This window comes from Podarcis filfolensis (genome assembly GCF_964270895.1).
Source record: "Podarcis filfolensis genome assembly, chromosome: 3".
Lineage (NCBI taxonomy): Eukaryota > Metazoa > Chordata > Lepidosauria > Squamata > Lacertidae > Podarcis > Podarcis filfolensis.
In genome coordinates this window covers 89,963,610-89,980,186 of record NC_139606.1, presented here as the reverse complement: position 1 = coordinate 89,980,186, position 16,577 = coordinate 89,963,610, and the positions used below count along the sequence as shown (strand labels likewise).

Genomic DNA, 16,577 nt, shown 5'->3' with positions numbered 1-16,577 from the left:
TTCATCTGTGTGCTCACTTTCCACAGGAGCAATGGGTGAGCTCTTCCTCAATATGCGATGGTATATTTTTATAGAAGGGAAGTGCACATGCTCCCCTTTAGCACATTATGGTGAAAAGTGGAAGCATTTGTCCACATGTATATTGGCTTCAATCCTAAGTTAGCCACCCAGGAACAGATATTTGCAGACAGAATGAAAATGTTTAGTATTTTTCATTTGAGCAAATCAAGTTCGGGCCATGCATAGGAGCTGCCACATTCCTACTGAAGGCTGCAGATCTAAATGCACCTACTCGAAACTAAGGCTGCAATTCTAATTCCATTTACATGGGAGCCAGTTCAACTGCATTCAGCTGCAGTTATAGGGGAGCAGACATACAGAAAAACATGAGTACAAGGAAGGAGGTGTCAAGTAAAGTTCATCCAACAGTATAAAGAAATGAACGTAATTAGCAGCTATTCATCAGCATTCTATTAAGTAACAGAAATGTATGTTATTCTCTTTTAAAGGAGATCCTCTCATACCAGAGCCCTCTTTTGATTGTGGATTCTGTGAGCAGATTTGATATTCTTCAAGGGCCTATAGGTAAGATCCAAATTCTATGTTGGCACTTGGGAGTTTGCAGGCCTGCAAACCAAGAGTGCACCTGTTACTATAGCCTAACAACATCTACTTATTTTATTGCAATGCTATAGAAAACATTAATTGTTTTCTGCATTAATTGTTTAAGGGGCTATCTGTGTCTTGAGATAGCCTGTTTCTACCTTATCTATGGGGAAAACCATTTCTCTTATTTTTTTCATGGAAATGACACATTCTCCAACAGTTCATTGCGGGGTGGAGCTCACTATGAGCAGTGGCCGAAGCATAAGCCCCCCCCTCACCTGTTTTCATTTGTTTGTTTGTTTGTTGTCTGTGAGGCTGTTTTGTTTGTTTTGCATCCTGCGCATGATGCAGACCTTGTATAGCTCTGGGGCATTGTGGGAGAAAAATGGCAGCCAACACCACCACCAAAACAATGGTAGAGACTACTCAGAGAAAATACTGCAAAGTGACCTTTTTCCAGGGACAGGGATGAGAAAAAGAAAAATATCTGAAATGGTCTCAGAGAAATAGAAAGCCTGCTGAGAAATTTCAGCTCAGCTCTAATTATAACAGGCTTGTGAAGAGCAGAGGTTGAGAGGAGAGAAGTAAGTTGGGATGAGGGAACAGATAAAGTTAATGCAGTTGCCTTAAGAGAAAACAGGTGAGCCAGTGCCCTGCAAAGTGATGCTGACTGAGTCAGTGCAGAGACCGAAAGTAAGGGGTCATTTGGTCACCGTGATGGAAGAGAAAATTATTGCAACAGATGGAGGAGAGAAACTAGTGAGCAGAAAATGGAGAAAGTCTACATGAGAGATGACCTGGATATGCAAAAGGTTTTTAGCAGCCGATTCCGAAAAGAAAAGGCAAATTTTGTACAGGGTGCAAATGAAGGAGTGAGTGGAATGATTTAACAGCAGCCTGGATGTGGGAAGAAAATGAAAAAGAGTAGCCAAAGATGGCCCCACAGTTGTGCTCGGTGAAGGTAGGGGAGATAATAGGATTTTTCAACAGTGACAGAAAAGTGTGGCAGAGAGGGAAGGTCTGGATAAGAAGGCAGAGAGTTCAGTTTGACACATTGCTGAGATGCTCAGGCAGAAATGTCAGCGAGGGAGCTAGTGATTAAAAAAGATTGTCCAGAAGGGAATGAAAAATAAACCTGTGAATCATCAGGTGGTGATCTGCAGCCTGTCTGTGCTGGTTCCCTTATTTTACATGTAAGGGAGAGTGATGTCTGGCCCTTTTGTGCATAGGAAGAGATGGGGATGTGCTTCTTTTCCCTTCACTATATGTTTAATCAGTTTTAAATCCTACTTAAACATGCAGGATACAGGCTGCAAACCTGGGTGGTTTGAAATCAAGCCACGCAGGGAAAGACACAGGCAGGGGCTTAGGAAGGGGGGTGCGGGGTGTGTGGTCCGCCCCAGGTGTCATCCTTGAGGGGGTGACCAAATGGCACACTGTGGGGGGAGGGGCGGCACTTACCGCTGGGCCTGGCTTGCAGCGCGCCCAAGCCACGCGTCTCTCCTGGGAGTGATGTGGTGGCTCAGTGTCCTGCCCTGCCCGAAATGGCAGTGTGGGGCTTGTGTCCTCCAGGCGGACTGCACAGGCAGCTCGGTGTGGCACCCCCCTGGGCGGCCACACCGCCCCCATGCACGGATCGCCCCACCCCCGTGGGCAGCTTGCCCCACCCCCACCACTCCCAGTGCCGGACCAGTTAGCTATGCCCCTGGACACATGAGTTTTTAGGCACTGCCAATTGGTTGATCGAACCCTTCTTTTTGGCAAGGAACCGTGTCCTTACTTGCCCCATGGTGGACTTCATCTATGACAACAGGCATAGGGCAGGAGGACATGGCTTGGGGAAAACAGCCTCATGGGCTAAATTAGGATACCTTGTGGGCCCAATTAGATCTGAATAGAACTCCTGTGAATAACATTTGAGGGAAATGTTTCTCCGTTAACAAATATAGACAACCATTGCAAGTTGTACAATTTATGTTCTGAACCAAGTAATTATGAACTTTGGAAAAATCAATGCCTGCTAGGAGAGGGTGCAGTAGATTGATTGTGGAATTAATTACAACCTCCGTCTTATCTTTTCCAAGGTGATTGTTGGGTTCTAGCAGCTCTTGGTTCTTTGACCTTACAACCATGGTTCCTGGAAAACGTGATTCCAAGAGACCAAGGATTCCGACACAATTATGCAGGGATTTTTCATTTTCGGGTATGTAAAAGAGTATGTTGGCGTTGTGTCATTTTGTATTATGTTTTCAGATGAAACTCCAGAACCTAGAGCTGCTTGTGGGTAAAAGTAGTGTTTTATTTCATGCTTGCCACAGTCAGTAATCAAAATGTAGGTTTAAGAGCAAAAACATAGCATATAGAGGGAACACAGAACATCTTAATTAAATTATGTAAAACTTAAATATACATAAAATAATTAATTAAAAGATCCCTCCAGGGAAATGAAAATGCTAACAGTTTTAAGTCATTTGGCCCTCTTTACAGTCAACACAACTATGGACTGGATCTAGCTACTGTAAGTAATAGTGTCACTCTGGATAGGGCAGAGCCAGTGGCGTAGCGTGGGTTGTCAGCACCCGGGGCAAGGCAAGTAATTTGCGCCCCCTAACCCATGGATTTGCGCCCCCTAACCCGTGGATTTGTGCCCCCTAACCCTAACCCCCAGATGTTGCGCCCGGTGCGGCTGGCCCCCCCTGCACCCCCCATGCTACGCCACTGGGCAGAGCTATTTACGTTTGATTCATCTGGATAACCTACCCTAACTATTGTATACATTTTACCTTAATATATGGCTTTGCCATATACTGAAAAAAATGTTTGTTTGTTTTTACCACTCCCACTCTCCATCAATGAGGAAAAAGTTGCAGTAGAAAATTATCAGAGAAAGAGCAACAACAATGAAGTTCTGATAGGCTTGCTGAAGAATTTTAACTGAGCCTTCTCCACTTTCAAGATGGCTGAGCATTTTAGTGAATGCCCTCTTCTTTCATGCAATAAGTCCTCTCCAGTGGTCAGCATTCAACAGCCTTCCCAGATGAACTGTGTGTAATCTTCTGGTGGGCTTTCCAGTAAGCACAGGAAAACAGGGAGTCTGCCTGCCTTGTGCCTGACAGCTATTTGTTATTCCTGCATTTCTTTAATGTGAAATCTTGTTACTTTTATTACAATCAGTGTAGAAAGGTGTTTTTTTAGGTGCAAAAAGAGTTCCTTCAAAAACAAAATCAGTGAGTGCAGCAATCTCAGGCATTTGGTATCTGGCACCCTGTGCTAGGTAAAGCAAGGCATCATGATGTAATGGTGGTGTTTTCAGTTCAGGAAGACTGAGCAGCCAGCGAGGCTGCAGAGCAGTTGAGAAATGTCTGATGCAGGTATGGGAACCTTTAGCCCTTCATATGTTGCTGAACTACAGCTCCCATCAGCCACAGTCAGCATGACCAATAGCCAGGGATGGTGTGAGTTGTAATTCAGCATCCTTTGGAGGGCCAAAGTTCCTCACACCTGGTTTAATGTAAATTGAAAAGCACACACATGAACCATCTTTGACTACCTCACAATGATAAGGTGTATTCCACCTTGAACTCACCAAAATAATTATTAAATTCTAAAACAACCTGTGAATGAGGCAGAACCCCAACAACTTTTTTATTTGTACCCTGCCCATCTGACTGGGTTGCCCCAGCCACTCTGGGCAGCTTCCAACATATAGTAAGTAGCCTCTCTTGGGAGGAAGTAAAAACTTTTGAGAAACCAGAGGTTTCAGCACAATACAACTTTGAATTACTCTCTCCAATAAAGGTTTAAAATAGACTCTGGAATTACTTCATGAAAAGCTTGTACGCATTATTTAAGAGCATTCCAGTCTTCTTATTAAGAAGCAGAATTTATTATGGTATTTGAAAATATTTCCCACTACCCTCTTATCAGGAACTCAGTACACCTGCATCTACTTTTCTTCTGACAAGAAGATCAAGCTAAACCAAACAAAGACCAACCCAAACACTCCTACCCCTGAATCAAACATCTTTGTCCATAATGTTCTTAAATTATCTCTTCAAAGTTGCTGCTAGCGCAGCACAGCTTGATAATTAGTTTTTATGCAACTTGGTAAAGAATGCACCATTTCCTCCCACAAAGAGATAAAAAAGCCTATTTTCTATTTCAGTCATAGTGCCTGCCATTTCTATATTACTTCAAAGGACTTTGAGAAATTGGAAAGCACTGATTTAACATCCCCATCCACAGAGATTAGTCATAAAGCACCTGATGTATTTTCATGCATATGTTCGGCGGGTGGCGGTGAGGTGCAGACGGGGTCGCATTGCTCACCTGGCTTCCCAACCCCAAGTGTAGATGCAAGTTACTGAGAGGGAAAGAGGTAAGGTGCAGGGAACTCAACGTGGGGGAGACATGGCAGCAAAGTCAACGAAACGCCCCTGCTGTGCTAGCTCTTCTCACCTGGGGATGGGGGGGGGAGAGATCTGGCCCACCAGACCGAAGAATTCCCCCAGCCCTGCCTTAGGGGCAAAGCCATTGCTTAGCTTGGTTTCATTGTTCTTGCTTGTAGTTCATTATGCCCGGCCAGGAGCTGAAAGAAGCCTAGCCTATCAAATTATCAACCCCTCTTCCTCTGGGGTTTTGAGGAACTGTAGCCAATTTTATTGGTTCACCCTTTTTATTAGATCACATGGCGTGCTTTTGAAAAAACAACAAAGAATGGTAGTGACAAGTTTTGCAATTAACAAATTAAACAAAATTGTGTAGCTCAAGGGATCCTAACAGCTCCACAGCATGGTTTTCCTTTCCTTTGTGTGAAACAGGAGAGCTTCAATTAATCACCAAATAAAAGGGGGATTTCTGTTTTATTGTGAACTTTACTCTTGATCCTTGGAAATCTTCCAATATCCAGATAAAATGGCTGCAATCTCTTGAAAGACGCCTTCTTGTTTGCACTTTAGCCCCTCTGCTTTCTGCGGTGTTTGAACAAAGGTGCATTGCAGTTTCAACCTTAAACCTTCATAGTCAATAGGCCAGCAGCCTCGTGCTACTAGCTGTTTGGCATGAGCTTTTGACTGAGGAAAGAAAAAAAAAGCCATCCAGCATCAAAGAGCTTGGAAAGATGGTACTCCAAGTGTCTCCATGCATTTGTTCTCTGCCAATCAGCAACAATGATTAAAGGTAAAACAAATTGGATTGTTTTTCCTGGCTTGAAGCTGTGCTTTCACTTTGATGGTTCAGATAAATGCAAGTTGCATCCAAAACCTTTCTCGCTCTTGTTATGCAAAATTTAAACTTGGCTACCTTGATCACCGTTTCAAGCTAAAAAATAATTTGGGAGGTATAGAAGGTTGGAGAGACATCAAATGCTGCCTTTTGTTTCAAACTTCAACCAGCCTTTTTTGGTAGATGATTCTTGAGCATATTAAATCAAAAGAGCATACAGGCAAGAATAGAATTCTTACTATTCAATAGGGTTTCCCACTCTGCATTTAAATCAGATACCCTAGGTTGGTGATGGCAGTATGTCAGGCTTGGGCAGTGGGCACCCCTTAGATCAGGGGCCCTTGGCCAGTGGCACCAGCCATAACTATATTCTTGCAAGCCACCCCAATCACCAATGGTGTGAGATTCCAGAAGTTCCAGGCATGTGCCCAGAATCCGGCTTGCTTTGAATGAGGAACACAACCAAGACTGTGGTGCCTTTATGATATATGGTTTATTTACACGTATAAACAACCTCAGCCTAAGATGGAGGGGCTCACAGCATAAATGCCCCCAAAAGTTCTTGCTTCTCCCATAGTCACAGCCTTGAATTCAAATGGAAATCAAGCATAGCTCTCTCTCAGTTCCTGCCTGCAGCCTCTAGCCTAGCTTTCTCTCTCTCACACTGGCTATTGCATTTCCTCACTACCCACCCAGTAAGGGAGGAAGCCTGCCCATTTGACCTCTGGCATGGAGCAACTTCCTTTGTTATACTAAAGACCATACTTAGGAGGCAACTATTGCCCTTAACTCACCAAGAAGCTTGCCTGGCTGGTTCAACAATAGAATCTCCATTAGATTGTAACCCTTGCTGGCTCCAGGACTCCAGGAATTCAAAGGGAGCTTCCTTCTGCTGAGTCCAATCTTTGAAGTATCTAGCAATTTTTCAAATTGTCTAGAAGCTCTCCATGGTTTCAGAAGGGTCTTATCCAGATCTCTGGGACACAGGTGGTGCTGTGGTCTAAACCACTGAGCTTCTTGGGCTTGCTGATCGGAAGGTCAGCGGTTCAAATTCCTGTGGTGGAGTGAGCTCCTGTTGCTCTGTTCCAGTGCCTGACAACCTAGCAGTTTGAAAGCACACCAGTACAAGCAGATAAACGGCATTTCTATGTGCTCTGGCTTCTGTCGTGCTGTTCCATTGTGCCAGAGGTGGTTTAGTCATGCTGGCCACATCACCCGGAAAGCTGTCTGCGGACAAACACCTGCTCCCTCGACCTGAAAGCGAGATGAGTGTCACAACCCTATAGTTGCCTTTGACTGGACCTAACCATCCAGGGGTCCTTTACCTTTACCTATCCAGATCTACCTGGACACTGAACCCGGGACCGTTTACCTTCATGTACTACCTACATGTACTACCTACATGTACTACCTACTACCTTTATAGCAGGAAGGTAAACGGTGTTTCCGTGTGCTGCGCTGGTGCTGGCTCGCCAGAGCAGATTCGTCACGCTGGCCACGTGACTCGGAAGTGTCTCCGGACAGCGCTGGCCCCCGGCCTCTTAAGTGAGATGGGCGCACAACCCTAGAGTCGGACACGACTGGCCCGTACGGGCAGGGGTACCTTTACCTTTACCTTACTACCTACATGTACAACCACTGAGCTATGGCCACTTTCTCCAAAATTACATTTTAACAGGGAGCAGAGGAAAAGGGAAAAGGAGATAATGCTACAACACACTGAGTATAAGGAGTGGAAATTATTACTCAGCATCAACATTAATCACAGATGTGGATTCAAAACCAAAGCAACTCCAATGATCTACCCTGGGAAGCTTACAATCCCGTTTTTGTTTGTACTTCAGAAACAGCCCGGTACTAGAGCCATGATTTTAGGATGCCTTGGATATTGTGGCAAATATTCACAAAACTGCATTTTATTCAGATGATCTCTGCTTAGGAACATGCTGTTAAGCAAAGAAGGAATGAAGCATCTGACAGGATTGTCCCAGTATTCCTCATTTCCCTTTCATGTTGAAACATGGCCATGTTCTGTTCACCCTTGTTCCTTTCCTAGGGCCCAGCCTTGGAAGTTATAGCCACAACTGTGACAAATTTATCCCAGACACATCAATTTATATCTTGATACTGCAACTATGGAGATTTTGTCCCATGCTGTTAGCAAAGGCATGACACACTACATTAACCTGCTAATGATTGCAAAAATGGATCTTTTGGTTTGTCCCCAGCGAACTCTATCTTTGCTTTCTTTCTTGAAACACTTCAGCAAATTCATTCACATGAATTTGCTAGAAGAGCACCTGTACTATCCAGCTGCTTAAGTGGCCAGCAGACTCCTTTCCAAGCGTTCAACAGACAGAGGATAGCTTACTACGGCAATCTTATTTGACAGTAGATATCAATATTTGATGGGCTTTTGTTCTCTTTTTTCTTATTAAAAAAAACTGAACAGGAATATTGTTTAACCCCCCCCCCCCAATAATTTCAAAAAAGCAAAGGAAATCGGAAAGCAAATTATATGTAATCAGTAGTTAATTGCAATGGAAGATCAACAGAGAACTGGGTGACAATTGACCTTATTGTGTGAAAATAGTTTGTCTCCAGCCTTCTCTGAGAACTTGTGTATTATTTGAACATCACAGCTAAGTAAATTAGATCTTTGGGTTCAGATGCACAACATCCCTATGATGTCAGGGACTGTGCTCAGGAGGAGTGCACCGAAGATGAATGGTAGGAGCCCTCCCTCCCCCTGACCCTGAATCATCCCAGGAGCAGGAGGACAGTATAGATTTAGAACAGTGGTTTGTAGAGGGGCATAGTTCAGAAGGCAGAAGTTAGGAAATACTGGGTGGGGAACAGCTAGCAGAAGAAACACTGGAAGAGAAAGAATCATAGAATCATAGAATCATAGAGTTGGAAGAGACCACAAGGGCCATCGAGTCCAACCCCCTGCCAAGCAGGAAACACCATCAGAGCACTCCTGACATATGGTTGTCAAGCCTCTGCTTAAAGACCTCCAAAGAAGGAGACTCCACCACACTCCTTGGCAGCAAATTCCACTGTCGAACAGCTCTTACTGTCAGGAAGTTCTTCCTAATGTTTAGGTGGAATCTTCTTTCTTGTAGTTTGGATCCATTGCTCCGTGTCCGCTTCTCTGGAGCAGCAGAAAACAACCTTTCTCCCACCTCTATGAGGGAGTCCTCTAGAGTTAACAGATTCACAATCTCTGGACAGCATTCTCCTCCCCCCACCCCCAAAGAGCTCAGAAAGTCTTAGAACAGAAAGTGCAGAGGGTACAAGCTCAGGATACAAGACGTAGGAGTGACATATATTAATAGGGATGGAGGGTTGTGTAGGCCTTAATTGGGAGCACCGCCATCCTAGGGAGCCACTTTCTTTTGTCTCTCGCTGTGTTTATTAAAGAAACTAACTGGTAAGACTTTCATTTGATCTGCTTATTTACTGACATGACACGGGGGAGGAAGCCGATTTCCCGAAGCCTGACATACGAGGTGGCTTAGACTAAGAGAGGCTGCTTCCCCTTTCTCCCACAGCCTGTAGGAATTACTCCTGTTATGAGACATTTGAGGGAAAGTGGAACCTGATGGAAGAGGTCTTGCAGCAGAACAGATGGGGCAACCTTACTCCTTTCTGTCTCTAAGGAAGCATGGTTTTGCAGAACCAGTAAAAAAGGGGATACTTCCATTTTGTTTTCTTTCTATTAGTGTTTTATTCTTCCAAACAGATGTCATAATTTTGAATCTATTTGAGTAAAGAGATCTGGCAGTTTCAAATACCTTGCCTCCTGCCACCTAGTTGGCAGAGGGACAGTCCCTTTAAGCTCATTTTTCCTTTTAATTTTCATTGCTTCTTACAAATCAATGAAACGCTCCACAAAAATAGTAAATTTAATTGCAATTAGAAGAGCTTATTGACAGGTGGGAAAAAAACCCAGTTTAAAGAATGAAAATGGTATGGCACTTCCAAAGCTTCACAAGCTCAAACAAGCATTCCAGTATTGAAAATAACATCACAATTTGTCAACTGCTTCTCTGTCCATAGGAGGCTGAGAAACAGACTTTCTGAGCTGGTTGTGGTTCGTGTGGAGGCTGAACTGGATCCAAAGAGGCAGCTATAGCACACCATTAGAGGCAAATGGCACATGGGGCATAAAGGGCCCCATGGAAGAAGGTTGCAATTCAGTGGCAGAATAGATGCTTTGCATAGGAAATGTCCCATGTTCAAGTCCTGCAATCTTTAGGTGGGGCTGAGAAAGAGCCCTGTCTGAGACAATGAAGAGTCATTGTCAAGGGATGGAGAACCTGTGACTCTCCAGATGTTGGCCATGCTGACTGTGTTTGATGGGTGCTAGAGTTCAATAACATCTCGAGCACCAAATGTTTCCCATCCATAGACCAGGAGTAGCCAACAATGTGGCCTCCAAATATGGATTACAACTCCCGAGCCACCATAGCCAATGGTAGGTGAAGTGTAGGTGGGTTCCCACAAGGCAAGACACAGTGATAGCAGCAAGAACCTTTACTGAATGAAGAGAACTGGACAGCAGGGTCAAAACAACTGCTTATATACATTTCTGAAGGCCTGGGCCACTCCCACTCCCAATGTGATTGGCTGTCTAAAATTCCAAGCTGCGAATCATGACTCAGAGTTTAAGGGCCAATGGCAGAGGCCTAAATCCTGAAATGTTCTGTGATTGGATATCATGTATCGAATCAGAACACAGGGGCTCAGAATCCGTAGTCCAGACTCAAGCTCAGGCAAACACAGACCACTCAATACATAACACCAGGGGTGATGGAGGTGCTAGTCCACAGGATCAGGAGAATGCCAGGCTGACTACCTCTGAGGTAGACAATATTGAGTGGGAAGAACCAATGGTCTAGTAGAACACAGTTTACTCTGTACTCATTGGATTGGCATGTAGAGTTCTCAGTCAGAAAGCTTTCCTGTGCTGGGAAAGTGCTAGCTGTGGACACCCCACGCATGCTATAAGGGTAGCTTAACTGTACGGCACTTTCTCTTTTCTAGGATAATAAAATTAAATAATAAATTTGTTTCTTATACCCTGCCCACCTGACGGGCTGCCCCAGCTACTCTGGGAGGCTTCCAACAAATATACAAATCAAACAAACAAAATCAAACATTAAACGTATGGGGAACCATTGGCCCTCAAGGTGCTGCTGAACTACAACTCCCATCAGCCTCAGCAAGCATAGTGAATGGCCAGGGATGATGAGAGTTGTAGTCCAGCAACATCTGAGGGACCAAAGGTTCTCCACACTTGGCCTAGAAGGAATTCATCTTCTTAATAAAAGAAGCTTAACCTTCTTCTATTTTTGTTTTTGTTTCATTCCCCAAGTTCTGGTACCTTGGAGACTGGCTGGATGTGGTGATAGATGACCGGCTGCCTTTTCTCAATGGAGAATACTTATCCGTTCATCCCCGGAGCAGAAATGAATTCTGGCCGCCACTGCTTGAAAAAGCCTATGCCAAGTAAATACTCATAAAACCTTTCTCTCTTTCATGCTCTGTTTAATGATTGTGACCTCCCAGCGATGGATGCTTTAGGTAAAAGGAACCTGTGCCAAGGTGCCATGCTTGAGGAGGATCACAGACAACTATTCTGTGGTTCGTATAAGTAACAAACACTCACAAAGTATATCTGCAGTGGCAGAAGCTGTAGTCAAATGTTAGCTCCACATGTTGTTGGTGTAGTTTAGTGGTTTACATGTATATTGAGTTCAATGGGGTTTAATCTCAGGTTATGTGAGCGTAGGACTATAGCCTTAGTTACTGGAATGGGGATGGAAAACCTTGCTTCTGGTTATATAACCACCTAATCCTTATCTTGAAATCTATGCCTGTATTCCTTCTCCATCTCCTATCCTTGCCAACTCTGGTGCTCTCCAGAGGTTTTGGATTACAACTCCAATTAGCCCATCCCTGCAAAACAACAAAGCAGGGAGTGTGGCAGCAGCACAAAAGGTCAGGTAATGAGCTGGTCTTAAAGTGCTGATTTTGAGAGACCGAAGCATTCTTTAGAAAGAGTTGACTCAGGTACCACTTTGCTGAGCAGCGTTTTCATTCCAGATCGCTATTTCATTAAGATGGCAAGAGATGCTGTTTATGAGATTTTCAGCAACAAGATTCCCCCCTGTGTATACTGTAAATTCCTTTCTTGTCAGTCTAGGTTGAGAACATTATTTTAAAATACAATTAGCCATGGATTTCATTTTCTGAGTCTCTGTGTTACTCAGATAGTGTGCTTACTGTGAGTTTTAATGCCATGTACTCTTGTTATCTACAGTCGCTTCTGATTTGTCTTTTTCCTTTCCTTTCCTTTTCCTTTCTTTTGTTCTTTTGTTTTGTTTTTTTTAAAATTTTATTAACTGGCCAATCACATCAAATTAAATCACATCACATAAATTCCAAATTACAAAGCCAAATTTTTAAATTTTGTTGGGGGAACCCATACTTCAAGATCCAAAGGGGGATTCAGATCATCTTTTTATTACTGCGTTAATGTCCAAATCAGTCCCAATCAGTCCAAACAAAATTCATAATTCTATCCAGTCTTATCTTGGTGTTTCCACATCATATCTTGTTCATATAATTTCTATTTTTCCTTTACGATTTCTTCTGTTAGTCTCCTTAAGCCGATAAGCAAAATAATAATCCTGTGTGGATTTCCCGTTCCTCCCTTTCTTTTGTTCTTTTGTTCTTTTTTTGCGTTCGCAATCAAAAGCCCAAGATAAGGCAACAAGGCTTGAAAGATGCCTTCTGGTAGCCAGAATTGTTACTATCTGATGAACGCTCAATGACCTGAACAACAACAACAACGAAAAGGAATCTGAGATTAGTGCTCATGTTGTACATATATCTGCCGTGCTTAATTCCAAACGTTGCTCGTATGCTTTCTCATCTCTATCAGATCTCCTTGCAACAGTGGCAAATTGTTTTCGAAGTTAGAAGATTGCAAATATGCCACCAGGGTGGTTGCTTCAGAATGTGGCATGCAATGGGGAGTTTGTGTGCAAAATTTCAGCACTGTACAAAGCCTGCCTAGGGATGACTTCAAGATTAAACTGCAGAACAAAACACGAAAGTATCCCCAAACACAGTGTATCTTAGGACCATTTTTATGATGCTTTCTTTATCTTTCTTCATGCTTCATGAAATATTGTTATATAACCATAGGACCAGGTACCCATTTTTCAGAATTGTTATTTTATAACAGTTAGAAAGAAAGAGATCAGTTTTTTTATAGTTATCACAGATTATCTGTGTCACTTTCCTATGTGTCCATTCATAAATCCGTCCCATCCCAGTTTCTACATTTATCTGCTTTTTTAAAATTCTCATTTAAATGCACATTTTAACGTACTTTCTCAAAAAATATACATCTGTAAATGTATTTTGTCTTATACATATTTTAGCTCAAAATATGCGTTTTGATGCTAAAGCATCGCAAAATTCAATTAAGTGTGAGATCTGAAGGATATCTATGTTCTAATTTGTACATTTGTCTGGGCGGTATAGATCAGGCCAGCTAGTATCCTAATCCACAAAGAAAGGATAATTTTGTTTAGTTTGCATTTTTAATAAGAGAACCAACCAAATTTGCAAATCTAGACAAAATCACAGATTAGAATATAATTTCCCTTTGAATTCCACTCAGTCTTGCAGTTCTTGGCTCAAAAAAGAAACAGTACAATTTCTAATGGATTTCATCTTAAACTGTTTCAATACCATTTAAGTTATGGATTTGCATGCATGTTTAAATGCTATAATCACAAAGTAATATGGAATGAGAATGGAAGGGATTTATAAATGAACAAATAGGAAATTGACAGCGACCAGTAATGGACTGATGTGTCAGTTCCTATCCTGATTTACACATAGTCCAATGCAGGAATAGGGAACCTCACGCCTGGAGGCCAAATGCAGCCCTCCAGGTCTCTCTCTGTTTGGCCCTCAGGACTTTCCCCAGGCCACACCCCTCATTGGTTTACTGCACTTCAGGGGGTTGGACTAGATGACCCTTGGTTCCCCTTCCAACTCTACAATTCTATGGTCTTGCTTTGCACCTTGAGTGTTTTTGCCAGGCGGAAATCAAGACTAGAACTCTGATAATGTAAAAACAAATGTCAGATTCAAGCACTGGTTCTAAATTTGAGATTTCCATGGGAGCCAGCTCCTAGGGCCAATATTGCCTCTGTACAGAATAGTTTGAGCCATTCTTAATTGCTCACATACCCATGATCCCATTGAGAATGTAATATATGTCCTGGTGTGGCCACAGATATACAGTCTGTCATGGAATTCTACTCAATATTGATCCAGAGCAGAACTCAGATGTATAGTTAGCAGAGTAAAAACTTAAACATGTTGCAGGATTCCCCAAAAACAGACCAGAGGCGATTATATTTCATACAGCAGAGCTTTACTGCGACTGAAGGCAAATGAGCAAAATGGTCAGAAATCCATTACATTCAGGATTGGCACTGTCCATAAGAAATCCAGTTGCAGCAGACTTAACTTAAACTTACAATAACTTATAATAAGTCTACAACTTAATGCTAAGCATACTATGTACAGAACACCACACCAGAAGGAAGAGAGATAGAAAGTGAAAGTCAAACCCAGGCTCCTTCTGGCCTTATTTTGATAGCCAGCATGACCTTGACAGAAGAGATAAGAAAACCAATTCAAGCCAGCTGTACTCAGCTTCTTTGAAAGTATAACCCAAACATCATGAACCTTCTGCTTGTTTCTTTCACACACAGAAACTTCCAGAACCCTTTTGAATTTAGTACAATAGGAAAGATCTCTACACATCAGATCAATGCTTTATGTACTAAGAAATGCAAACTGACACACCCATGGTGATCTGGTAGCTGAAGTGTTTCTGCAGCTGTGGGATGTGGTGCTGTGTGAGGGAATCCCTCTCCCATTCTGCCCCTTCTTCCTTTCCACCAGCTGCAGGCAACCTGCTCCCTTTGGCAGCTTCATATTCCCTTTGCCAGCCAGGTTTTCTAATACGCCTGCATTAAATTGGCAATTTAAGGATAAATATTGCTTTGAACCAGAAATCTTCATCACAAAACAGTTATCTGTCATTCCTGTTTTCCTATAAAAAAAATGAAAATGTCAAAATTGTCCTTTTCCCATTTGCAGTTTTTAGATTACAACTCATTTCCTGATGGGGAATATTTTTTCCAGCCGGTTTCAAACAGCCCCACTCACTAACCTTGCTGTCCAGGCCTGGCACCAGCACCCAGCATGATTGAAAAGAATGGGTCCCAGGGGGGGTTTGTAGTACTGCCAATTTTCTTTTCATTTAAAAACTTAAAAAAACAAAAAACTAGTGCAGTGAACCTGAGACTGCAACATCAGATCCTCCAAGTGTCCTTATCTTCCAGGGACGTTCCTGATTTAGAGAACCCGTTCCAGTTTCTGATTTGATCCCAGAATGTCCCACTTGTCCTTAAGTTATCCCTATTTTCATTGGAGAAAAGTTGGAGGGTATGGTAGGATGTCCCTATTTTCATTGGGGAAATGTTGGAGGGCATGCAGTTATCCGATCCCATAGTCGCCTGAAGGCAATCCTGTATAGGGAAGGTCTTTTTAAAATGTTTTATTATGTTTTTATATATGTTGGAAGCTGCCCAGAGTGGCTGGGGCAACCCAGTGTGGTGTGTGGGGTATAAATAGTAAAATTATCATTATGGAATGGGACGTCCCTATTGTCATCAGAGAAATGTATGCAACCGCTCACCTTCTTTTCCCCATCAGAATGCCTCTGGGCCCCAATACATGGGCATTCTGACCAGTCTTGACCATTTCCTCACCTCACTGTGCACCCAATATTAAAAAAACATTGTCAGGCTTAAAAGGGGGGCATGTTGGTCTTAGAGGACACCTTTCACAGGGCCTTCTTAAACCTGGTACTGGCCTAACCTCAAAGTCTTCTCTCTTCTTCCAGATTGCACGGTTCCTATCAGAAGTTGCACATGGGCTACATTTCTGAGGCTTTAGTGGACTTCACAGGTGGGGTCCAGATATCTTTGGACCTTCCTCGCCCTTCCTCTTATCTGTATGAGGTAGTGAAGGCCGCTGCCAAGTCAGGTTGCCTCATGGGATGCGTCACTCCTCCAGTGGTAAGCTAGAAGTTTTGTTTTTTTCTAGGAACCGGAATATAAGAAGATGCAGTCTTGTTCACCTGTTCCCCTCAAAATTGCATGCAGAACCCCTGTGCTTTGTTGGTTTACATGTAATGCTTTCCCCTCAAGCAAAGTGTCATACAGCCATGCTAAGTAAACCTGGCAGCCTGGTAGTGTGTGCCACTCAATTTTCACCCCCATTTCTATGGTTCTGGAGGAGGGCCGGGGACACAGACTCACTGGCCTTCTCTGTTTAAATGCTCAGTGTCATGGGCTGCAACAGTTCTTACAAGACATGGTGCTCTTATTATTATTACAATTTATTACCCACGCTTTACCCCCAAGGTCCCAGGGCAAGTTACAGCAATTAAAACACAATACTAAAAACAGCTTAGAACAACTTTAAATTGAAGAAATAAGGTAGGTGCTAAAAATAAACATCTCTCAAGTGTCAAAAGAGGTGTGTCTTCAGCATTTGCCGAAAGCTATATAATGAAAGTGCCCAGCGTACCACTCTGGGAGAGGAGTTCCACAACCTAGGAGTGCCACAGAGAATGCCCTTTC

The 16,577-nt window shown here is 43.0% G+C and overlaps 1 protein-coding gene across 3 annotated transcripts in view; it reads left to right on the top strand.

Moving 5' to 3' along the window:
• Positions 1 to 16,577, top strand: part of CAPN13 (calpain 13) — an 81,195-nt gene that overhangs the window by 16,945 nt on the left and 47,673 nt on the right. For all 3 annotated transcript variants that reach the window (XR_014545731.1, XM_083604521.1, XM_083604522.1), the window contains 4 exons: positions 510 to 585; positions 2,691 to 2,809; positions 11,210 to 11,343; positions 15,836 to 16,010. Coding sequence is in view for 2 of the 3 variants with exons in the window: in XM_083604521.1 (XP_083460647.1) it covers positions 510 to 585; positions 2,691 to 2,809; positions 11,210 to 11,343; positions 15,836 to 16,010 (504 nt within the window). In the remaining variant the exon portion in view is untranslated. The remainder of the gene's footprint in view (positions 1 to 509; positions 586 to 2,690; positions 2,810 to 11,209; positions 11,344 to 15,835; positions 16,011 to 16,577) is intronic.